This window comes from Octopus sinensis, linkage group LG17 (genome assembly GCF_006345805.1).
Source record: "Octopus sinensis linkage group LG17, ASM634580v1, whole genome shotgun sequence".
NCBI classification, from domain to species: domain Eukaryota; kingdom Metazoa; phylum Mollusca; class Cephalopoda; order Octopoda; family Octopodidae; genus Octopus; species Octopus sinensis.
In genome coordinates, this window is record NC_043013.1 from 24,576,859 (window position 1) to 24,588,930 (window position 12,072).

General features: G+C 36.5%; 1 protein-coding gene across 2 annotated transcripts in view; it reads right to left on the bottom strand.

The window, feature by feature from the left end:
* Nucleotides 1-12,072, bottom strand: part of LOC115220867 (neuronal acetylcholine receptor subunit alpha-10) — an 83,584-nt gene that overhangs the window by 41,661 nt on the left and 29,851 nt on the right. For both annotated transcript variants that reach the window (XM_029791045.2, XM_036510447.1), the window contains exon 2: nt 6,434-6,505. In XM_029791045.2, coding sequence (XP_029646905.1) covers nt 6,434-6,491 — 58 coding nt within the window. In that variant the 5' untranslated portion in view covers nt 6,492-6,505. The remainder of the gene's footprint in view (nt 1-6,433; nt 6,506-12,072) is intronic.

Genomic DNA, 12,072 nt, shown 5'->3' on the forward strand with positions numbered 1-12,072 from the left:
GTGAGACTTCTAGGAGTATCAATGATAGGTTCAAAGAACACCTGGACAACTACATTGAAAAGAAACCAAAATCCATCTTCTATCAGCATGCTGTAGACTGCCACAAGGGCTCCTTAGGGAGACTTAAGTTAAACATCTTATCCACACATCCCACTGATGCAATGTTGAGACAGGTCACGGAAGCTGTCTGTATACAAGAATACAAACCCACTTTCAACCGAAAATCCGAATGGGGTAACATCCAGCTTCCACTCGGGAGAACCATTCTATAGCTACCCCTCTCTCTCATTTACATGTGGTAATCCATACATACATGTTGAAATGCATGGTACTAAAATACATATATGCAGTTATATATAACCGTATGAGCGTACATTGTTTGATACGTATGTACGTATGTTTAGATGTATGTGTGTGTGCGTACGTGTGTGTATGTGTTGTGTATAAGTATGTACACATATGAGTATGTGTAGATATATGTATATAATGTATATGTATGCATATACAATAAAAAAAAGAAGTAGAATAAAATAAAGCAAGTTTGAATTTTAACCGTTGTCATTCAAAGAGTGTCATATATATGTACGTATATATATCTCTATATATATAAAACTGAGAATGTGCGTCTGTCTGTCTGTCTGTCTGTGTGCTTCCCTAAAACTTGAGAACTACACGACCAATTTCATTCAAATTTTACACATGCCTTACTTAAGGTCCGGGGAGTGTCATCGGCAAAAAATCTTAACTTTTTCCCTAGGGCGACCCTACAGCAATATCATATCTTCTCCACTATTTCAGCATTACGTGTTAAAAGTGAAACAAAAACATCTCTCTTTTGTAATGCAGACACTTTCACTTTAATACTGAAACTATTAAAGTGAAAGTATTATATAACAGGGATGAACCATTGACAAGTGGTCATCCATTTTGCTAGAAGAAGATATATGTATGTATGTATGTATGTATGTATGTATGTATGTATGTATGTATGTATGTATGTATGTATGTGTATGTATATATATATATGTGTATGTATATATATATTTGTGTATGTGTGTGTATATGTATATATGTATGTAGAGATGGATAAGCGTATATGTGTACATACCTTAAGATTATACGTATATTTGTGAGTATGTGTAAGTGTCTATATGATTGTGTGTACTTGTATATATGTGTAAGGTTATATGTGCATATATGTATCTAAGACGTTGTATCCATTCACACACATATATATATATTCATATATATGTGTGTGTCTATATAAATGTATATGTGTATATATATACACCCTTCAACAAGGTAACAGTCATGTATACAACTTGAACTGACACATATCAGCACATAAACATACGTTCACATGTACATACACATGTACACACACACAAACACGTCTACACACTCTCCTAAATACTCCCATACATACGTAAGTACATACATACATGCGTATAGGCATGCACACATGCATGCGCACATACACATACACAGATACATACAAACGCACATACATACATACATACATACACACATACACACATACATACACACATACATACACACACACATACACACACATACACATACATACATACATACATACATACATACATACATACATACATACATACATACATACATACATATGTACATATATATCATGAACTAACTGTTACTTTCTTAGATGCAGCACGAAGTTTTGTCAGTGAACAGTTCGCGTTCTCAAAGAAACGTAATTCCGGCAATAAACTCGCGCGCAGCCACAGTAGTTCGGTATGGCACTGGAATCCTGAAGTGAGCAGAGGAGGATCTAAAGGAAATGGACAGGAAGTCAAGAAAGCTCCTAATGATGGATAGAACCCATCATCCATGTGCAGATACTGATTGTCTATACATGATGAGAGCAATGTGAAGAATGATAAATGTGGAAGACTGCATACATATCGAACTTGTGAGTTTAATGGAATCCACCCAAAGTAAGGAAACCCTGCTAGATTCAATTAGGAATAAGGAAGTACTGATAGCTGAGAAAAAAGGAAAAACAAAGGAAGAAGTACAAAAAGGACATGAAGAATTACGCGACAAGGGGCTACGCAATCAATTCCATGTAACCACAACAGAAGTTGCCGAAAACCATAGGTGGGATTGGCTGAAGAAAGGAACACTAAAAAAAGAGACCGAGAACACTATACTGGCAGCGCAAGATCAAGCTTTGACCACGAACTGGAGGGTCATTATGAATGAGCAAATGTCTCTGCTGTGGCGCATCTTTAATACAGCAGACGAAACCATTACCCATACCACGTACGAATGTCCTAGACTTGCCCAAAATCATTACAAGTTATGGCGACAAGATCAGGTAGCGAAAGTGCTACATTGGAAACTTTGCAAAAAGTGGGGGCTAGAGAGAGAGAGAGAGAAACAAGATGTTGTATGAGGACAAACCGCAAAGAGTGACAGAGTCGGAGACTAGAAAAATCGTCTGGGATTTCCCAGTCCAAACAAATCAGCTGATAGAGCATAACAGACCGGACCTGGTGGAGGTGAACAAGATGCACCACATGTGCTATATAGTTGATGTTTCGTACCCCTTTGATCCACGAATAGTCAAGAAGGAAGGCAAAAAAATAAATACAACCCTCTTAAATACGAATTAGCTCGGCTATGGAAAATGAAGAAGATGAAGATAATGCCAATTATTGTTGAGTCCTTGAGGACAGTATCATAAAGCATCAAGGGGAATATAAAGAAAATTCGAATAGAGTGCCCGGTAGAAGTGTTACAAAAGGTTTGCATGTTTGGCACGACCAGAATAATCAGGAAACTCTTTACTTGTTTCCGTCATTTGACTGCGGCCATGCTGGAGCACCGTCTTTAGTCGAGTAAATCGACTCCAGGACTTATTCTTTATAAGCCTAGTACTTATTCTATCGGTTACTTTTGCCGAACAGCTAAGTTACGGGGACGTAAACACACCAGCATCGGTTGTCAAGCGATGTTGGGGGGACAAACACACACACACATATATACATACATATGCATATATATGACGGGCTTCTTTCAGTTTCCGCCTACCAAATCCACTCACAAGGCTTTGGTTGGCCCGAGGCTATAGTGGAAGACACTTGCCCGAGGTGCTACGCAGTGGGACTGAACCCGGAACCATGTGGTTGGTATGCAAGCTACTTACCACACAGCCAATCCTGTATTAGATAGGAGAAAAGAAGGAATAGCATCGTACTGCAGGCTGCGGGTAACAAGCCCGCTACGCATGCAAGATCCCAGGAGTCCCAACAAAACCTGTGATGATGATAATAATATAATAATAATAATAATAATAATAAATAAAAAATAATAATATAATAATAATAATAATAATAATAATGATAATATTTTATAGAACTGAGGTAATCCCAGTAGGAATACAGAAGCCAAAAACATAGTGCCATAGTTATCAAGTGAACGATATTTCGGCATCTAGTGTGCCTTCCACAGGTCAAAAAATAAACTTGTCAATCTACTCCTCTTCATTTTTGGTATATTTGATAGGATTGAGGTATTCCTCCAGAAGGTATACAGAAGCAAATAAATGCTAATATTAATACTAGTACTAATACTAATACTACTACTACTAACTAATAATAATAATGATGATGATGATAATGATAATAATAATTGGAAGTGTTATCATGTATATTGTTTTGTCTTGGTATAAAAGATGGGTTACAGCAAATATTCTGCTCAATACCACAGATTTGCTTGTCAGTTGTTTGACCGTAACCAGTTGAGCATGTCCCTTAGTGGCTGATGATATGTGCATCTCTTATCACGAGCAGAAGTAGTGGGGGGAGCATCATAGCCATGTGTTGAGAAGGATTCTTTGGGGTTTGGATAATTCACCTTTGGAAACATGGGTGGTTCGTTTAACATCCTTAAACTATCCTTATTCAGGGACCTTTTGATCGGGGTGGTCTACTCGACCAGAAGAAAATTCTAACTGGGCCCCGCCTGCAAAGTCATGTACTGTTTATCTCGATATGAGATCACCATGTCGCGCACATATGGTTATGATGCATGTGTCTGGTGTACCCTTATCAGACGGGGAGTCATGATAGGTATACTGGGCTTCGTAAATTCTACCCCAGTGTCACTTTGATGGCATGCACTGCTCTCTCACAACAATAACAACAATAATAATAATAAGAAGAACATCATTACGGAGATGTACTTGCATAGCAAGTGACCTGATCTGAGATCGTGTGCTGGAACGAAAATAATTACAGCGTAGAAGGTGTTGAGTTATTTAAGAAACACACAAAAACCGTTAGATTCAATTCAACATTTAAATTTAATTTGCCAAAGTATTTCCAATAAGCTTGAAGTTGTATGACACGCCAATATGCATGATAGAGAACCACTTCATAAGTTCCCAAATACAATCCAAAATAGAAAACAATTAAAATCGGAAACTATGTAACAAAGGAAATTATACAAGGACTAAAACCAGATCTCACTGAATTAAATGAAATTATTTACGCAGCTGCTAAGACAATTGAAACCAGTTGTATACCTCTGAAAAAACAAAGGAATACACACCTGAGAAGAATTCCAAACTGGAAAAGTAAAATTGAAAAAGAAATTGAAATAATGAGAGGTGAAATATCAAGACTGAATTAACCAATCTGTGGAAACAATGTAAAAACCAGAAAAGGAAGAAAGATAAAGAGAAAACATAGACTCTTACCAAATCCACTCACAAGGCTTTGGTCTGCTCGAGGCTATTGTAGAAGACACTTGTCCAAGGTGTCACGCAGTGGGACTGAACCCAGAACCATGGGGTTGGGAAGTTAGCTTTTTAACACACACACACACACACGCGCGCGCAGGCGCACAAACAAACACACACGTATATAAGTTCCTTGCTACTGCTACCATAGTTGGAAAAAAGATTTTCTGAAATTTGAAATTAAAACAATTATGAAGGCCTTGCATTTCGTCTGCGTTGTTCTTTTCTGTTTAATATTTTTTGTACATAATTGATCATTCTTAATTTAGGAAAAAGAAAAGATGTTTGCTTCCCAGCCACAAGCGTCTTCTACTATAGCGTCAAACGGACCAAAGCGTTGTGAGTAGATTTAGTAGAGAGAAACTAGAAGCCCATCGTATGTGTGTTTGTGTGTAACTGGTGTTAGTGCCTTTACGACCCCGTAACTTAGCGGTTCGGCAAAAGAAACTGATAGAGTAAACACCAGTCTTTAATAAAAATAAGTACTGGGATCGATTCGTTGGACTAAAATTCTTCATGTATATGTCTATGTATAGCTACGCACATGAATCAGTGGTTAGAACGTCGAGCTTACGATCGTGAGGTTGTGAGCTCGAATCCCGGAGCGGGCTGTGTGTTGTGTTCTTGAGCAAGACACTTTATTTCACGTTGCTCCAGTAAACTCAGCTGTAGAAATGAGTTGCGACGTCACTGGTGCCAAGCTGTATCGGCTCCTTTGCTTTTCCCTTGGACAACACTGGTGGTGTGGAGAGGGGAGGCCGGTATGCATGGGTGACTGCTGGTCTCCCATAAAACAACCTAGCCCGGACTTGTGCCTGGGAGGGTAACTTTCTAGGTGCAATCCCATGGCCAGTCGTGACCGAAGGGGTCTCAGATAGCTACGCACATACACAAACTCATATATATAGGTGTATATATCTTAATTTACATCTAAAAGTTCATCTTGTGCGGTCTAGTTTGCAATACAATCTCTTAGTGTTTTAAAAACTGTGCGTTACTTTTTATGAAAGTGATTATTATTATGACCTTCTTGTTATCTACATTAAAGTGATACGAGGCCAAATGTTCGAATATACTCCATTAATTCTTATTAGAAGTAAACATTTTTAAAAAAGGAGCCTAATTTTACATGCCTAATACACTAATACACAATATCATCAGCAATGCTTGCTTTAGTATATAGTTTATTCAGCGGAAGAAGGGAAGCATCGATGGCTTTTGTGAAGGGCTTCCCATAGGTGGGGTGGGGCAAAAACTTTGTCTAAAGATTTTCATCTGATCAGAGATTGATAATTTGTTAAAAGCATTCAAATGCCAGGGAACAGATTTAAAGTGAGCCACTGACTGATTAAATCTTGTCACCCAAAATTTTCAGTTTTTATGCTTTTCTTTTAATTGAGCAATCTATTTAATTACTACACACACACACACACACCACACACACACACACACACACACACACACTCTAAACCCGTGACTAAAATGATTTTCCGTTTTTATTTTTTGTTTTTGCGATTACTGATAAACTAGTAATTTAGCTAATTACACGTGCCACTTTTTAAAAATCGTTTTGTTGCGAGAAGGCAGCAAATTAAAAGCAATGAATTTGTGTAAGTTTTATGAAGAACACTAAAAATGTTTAGCATTTACCTGAGACGAAAGTTAAGAGCCACCCCGTGAAGCACACAATTCCATTGGTTCTACTCATGATTGGTAAGTTTCCTTCAAATAGAAAAATATTTCAAACATTAATTTTAGTGAAAATATAAAAGCGACAAATTTTAAATATTTTAAAATTGAATTTACTTAAAATCTCTCTTTAACATTGACATTACTGTTTTAATTATTTAATACAAAAATAGCTTTTAAAAACCGCAATAAAATGTATTTGAAAGAATTGAAAACAGGAAATTTCCTAAAGAAAAATCATCAATGAATAAAATGTATTCTATAAAATTTGTGAAAACAATGTTTTCTTTCGATAAAAACAGTGCAAAACTTTTAAAATTAACTGACATCGTACATCCATGTCAGCACACAATTAAAGTGTCTCATCTGAATTTAATAACGATTTGGAATTGGCTCTCAAACACATAACGTCGATTCATTTCCCTCCAACCCTCGACTCATCACTTAACGATCTTTCGCTCTTACATCTCTATATTAACAAATTGCCACACCAATATGTGTCCCAAATTTTGGCACAGACCTCAATCAAATCCACAGACAATGAAGGAACCTCTATAGAGCCGTTTATACCTGCAACAAATAACAGCCAAATTTTCGTTAAATTATTCCTTACCAACTTCGAAAAAAACAATGTATCATTGGATACTCTTTATCTTTTATCTGTTCCAGGCATCAGGCGACGGTCATGCTGGGGCCGCCTTGAAAGGTTTAGCCGAATAAATCGACACAAGTATGTTTTTTCCTAAGCCAAACCTCATGAGGACGTAAACAAACCAAAACCAGTTGTCAAGCGATGGTGAGGGACAAACGCAAAAATGCTCCCACACACACGCGCACATAATACCCCACCCCCACCACCCCCACCACTCTGTAATATATATGTGACGGCTTTCTTTCAGTTTCTGACTACCAAATCCACCCACAAGGCTTTGGTCGATCCAGGGCAAGAGCAGAAGACACTTGCCCAAAGCACCACAGAATGAGACTGAACTCGGAATATTGTGGTTGAGAAACACGCTCGTTACTACACTGTCACGCCTGATAATGTATTATTAGACAATGTAATCGAAAGGCTGTGGTTAAGTATGTTAGTTTACTCAGAACTTGCGCTGGTGTTAAAATAGATCTGGTTCTGGATAGAATCTGAGAATCAAATGGAATAATCCTGGATAGAAACACGTTGATTATGTACGTGATCGGTCAGATCTGATCAATAAGCAACAAGAACACTTAATACTTTCATCTCCTGCCAGTCATGCAGGTTCACTTCAAATAGAACATCGACAACTGAGTCATTCAACATCATCAAAAATACAGACATTGCACATTGAATATGTAACAAAGCTAAACCAGGGGAAAAAGTAGGCCCCAGAAGGTTGTTATGCATCTCGTACGCATATCACATGACAAAGTAGGACACCAAATACGCTGGCAGGCAAAATCTACTACTAGCTACAGTGGAGGCCTAAATCTCTCCTAGTATGGACATACATTCCAAAATGACTCCTTGTTTAAAACTATCCTCCAGGGTACAGTTGAAAAGGGCTAAGAAAAGGCAGGTAAAGAAAATCCTAGTCTTCTGCATGTGACAGAGGACAGAGAGCAATGTTTGTGATTACGTATTTTTTCTCTTCTTGGTTGGAGTTTTAGAGTTTATTTTGCACCTGGTTCCTGTTGGGGGAAAAGGAATATCATTAATATCTTAAAGAAAAAGAGTATCGTTCTTTACGACACTCTTTACATAACCGTTCATCAGTTGAACTTTTAGAAGGCTGTTCAATTTTTTTATTTTTTAAATATTTTTCCGCCGATGTGATCAACAGTTTTAGCATGAGATTGGTTAATCTTTTCTCCTCTATTGCATGCAATAGGCTTGATAATTGTTAAGAAATATACCTCTCTTAAGATGAAACCAATGGCAGCCTGGTTACTCCACAAATGAAGAATATTTATCCTCCGCCAATGTAGTGTTTAGCACTCATTCTCGCTATTTGGCATTGACGTGTGTGTGTGTATGCATGCGTGTATATATATATATATATATATATATATTATATATATATATATGTATGTATAATGGTTATATATATATATATATATATATATATATATAATTTATAGAGTAGTTGTGTACTGTCAACTTAATGTGACAGTCCCATGAAGGGATCACATCAATGCTATTTAGCTCTAGGAAGCATCAACACTTCCTGTCGGCCTTGACACATTTCCTGTGTCCTTATGTTTACAAGGGGAACATAAGCACCCCCACCCAGCTAAGCCTGCAATCAGAGACTAGTTTCTGAGTCTTTGCTCGTCATCAGTCTGGAGTAGCATGTCCTGCTAGTTGGAGATGCTTGTCTAACCCTTGTAAACATATAAGAATTCTAGTGAAATAAATCCACTGATTACAAGGGTTAGACATGTTTGCAGTGATGCAACTACTCTATCGTACCATTACTGCTTATATCACTCTGAGATATCTAGAAATATATTTCTATATAATTTATGTTGTATCATTTTGACATAGAATCATATCAAAGTTGAATGATGACGATAAAAACATCAGTTTGTTTACGTTTTCATCGTTTTTCCGCAATGCCAAATTTTGGCTGGCTTTGGTTGTCTTCATAAAGTCGACTAAGATCACAAGAGGTTGAATAACAATTGTTAAAACCGTATTCATTATTTATTTATTTTGGCGGGTTGTGGTGGTGGGACGTCAATGAAAGATGCCTGTTGTCAGAGCTATTTAAACTACTCTGATATACCTACGCATATATGTATGTATGTAAGTACCTATTAATTTATTTATTTATCTATCTGTCTGTCTGTCAGTGCATCTGTCTGTTTCTTTCTGTGTGTCTCTCTCTCACAGTTCTATGTGTGTGTGTGTGTGTATATGTGCGTGTATGTGTGCGTGCGCACAGTTGTATGACTGCTACGGTTAATTTTATAGCTCCACAACATAGATTATCATCGTTCAGTCTGCTTCCAGTAGAGTGCTTAAGTTACTACTATATTTAGCAGTATTTATTATTGGTTATGATATACTGAGCAAATGTGGTTGTATTTATATAGCTTAGTAGTTTGTGTGATAAACTACTATATCTTTTTAATATTTATTATTAGTTATGATATACTCTGAGCAAATGTGGTAGAAATTATGATAATCACAAGTTTATCAAATGATATAAACTTGTGTTCTTCAGAATTTCTGATATGTATAAGAAAATATAAATATGTGTGGTTGTTTGTGTGTGTGTGTGTGTGTGTGTGTGTGTGTGTGTGTGTGTGTGTGTGTGTGTGTGTGTATTTGTATATAATTTTAAACCGGTTTCAAACTAATTGCAACAATTTCTTTATGTTATCATTATATAAGACACCATTTTGAATGAGTGTAGGGAAGAAAATAACTAGTTATTGACGACACCACTGGAGACCAATAAAAACTATGCGAATTCTTGGAGAAGGAACATTGCTCCATACGTCAAACGCTGCAGATTATTATGTTATCTATGGAAATAAAAATACGCAAGACTTTCTGAAAATGTAAAGGTCAAACCGTTACGCAAACTTGAAGAAAATAACAAATACATATTTTTAAAGAGAGCCATTCATTCACAACTTAACTACCGAAAAGAAAAACAGGAAAAAAGAACAAAGAGTAAAACGTCCGTCAGGAAAAGAAAATACACAGATACATACATGCACATATACATACACACATAAATACGTTCATGCATATACACATACATACGTTCATGTGTATACACATATATACGTGCACATACACACACACATACATACATACATACATACATACATACATACATACATACATACATGCATACATACACACATACATACGTTCATGCGTATACACATATATATGTACACATACACAAATACACACGTACATACATGCGTATACACATACATACACTCATACATACATATACATACATACGTATGTACTAAATCCCAAAGATGGAGCCTTGTATCTTTGTTGGAAACCGGCTCCCTCCTCATTGGAATATTTATAATAATTAAAATATAAGAGAGGCATACATACATACGTATACACATACATATATATAAAAGAAAAAAGATTACTGAGAGTTCGTTTTGTCTCGTTAGTTGACGCGTGAGTAATTTCATTTTAAAATCAGTTGCAAGAGGTCTAGTTGAAAAATTTCTTTATGAAACCCAATTACTGGAATTTAAATGAATTGTTTTATTAATTCAAACTGAATTAATTGTAAATCAATCTTTCTTTCAACTCCATCTCGATTCAGTTCGATAATGAATCAATTTTTATAAAAGTCAACAGTATTATATTCTCAAGTGTTTTAAGTGAAAAATTATAATTAACTCTATTTCCCTTTCAGTTCGTATCTTCTTTTATGAAACTTTTCGTTAATAATGCGTTCTCAGTCAGATAAAAGACCACAATTTTGTCTGGGGGTAGTGGGAGAGATGCGATCGATTAATTACGTGATCCTGTCTATTTTATCGACCACAAAAGAATGAATGGCTAAGTCAACTTCCGTAGGATTTGAACTCAGATGTAAAGAGCCGTGACTAAATATTTTTCCCGACGTTTTGCTGACCCAGCTAAACTACCACCCTGATGTTTTCAAAATATTGGCCCCCGTACAAGTCCCTAGTAAGCATGACATCTTTTATACTTCTACATTCGCTTCTCTCCTCTTCTTACCAAAAATCATTAGACTTGATTTTCTTCACATTATATTCAATTAGAAGCTGTGCAAAGAAAAAAGAATAATAATAGCCTTGGCATAAAAAATGTGTGTGTGTGAGGGGTTACTACTAAAGAAAGGTAGAATTGATAAGATGAAAAGGCAAGTTATGGAGGAAAATGACGGCAACGAGTATAAGTACTTAGGTATCCTGGAAACAGAGCAAATGAAAGAGAAGGAAATGAAAGAAATGATATCAAAAGAATATAAACGGAGACTGAAGTTGGTGTTAAAGACAAAATTTGAGTGGTTGGAATAAGACACTGGCTGTGAACAGATGGGCCGTTGCAGCTCCCAGGTCTAGTGCTGGTGTAGTAGAGTGGAGAAGTAATGAACTTAAGGAACTTGATAGAAAGACCAGAAAAAGGATGACACTACAAGGAGCTCTATACCCTAAAGAAGTGACGTGGACAGCTAGTAGCTATCACGAAAAGCGAGGAAAATAATCTGGCATAGTATGTAAAGAATTCGAAGGAGAGGTTGATGGAAGGAATATGAAAGGTAAAAAAAAAAGTCCTAAGCAGTGATGAAGCAAAGGAGAGGGAAGAATTTAAACAAGACAGACAAAATGACATCTTGAATAAATGGAAAGAAAAAACGTAGGGTCAATTCTTACGGGAAATGCCTGAAATAGTTGACAAAGATAAGATCTGATAATGGACTAGGAAAAGCAAGTTTCAATCTATTTCTTTGGTAAATCCATGAACTGTCTTTAGTAGTGTTTCCAGCTGTTTGTCATTTGTAGCCTAAAGTTTTAGGTCATCCATATATAAAAGGTGGCTGATCGTTTTGCCGTAACATTTATATCCACATCCAGTTCTATTTAGCATATCCGAAAGA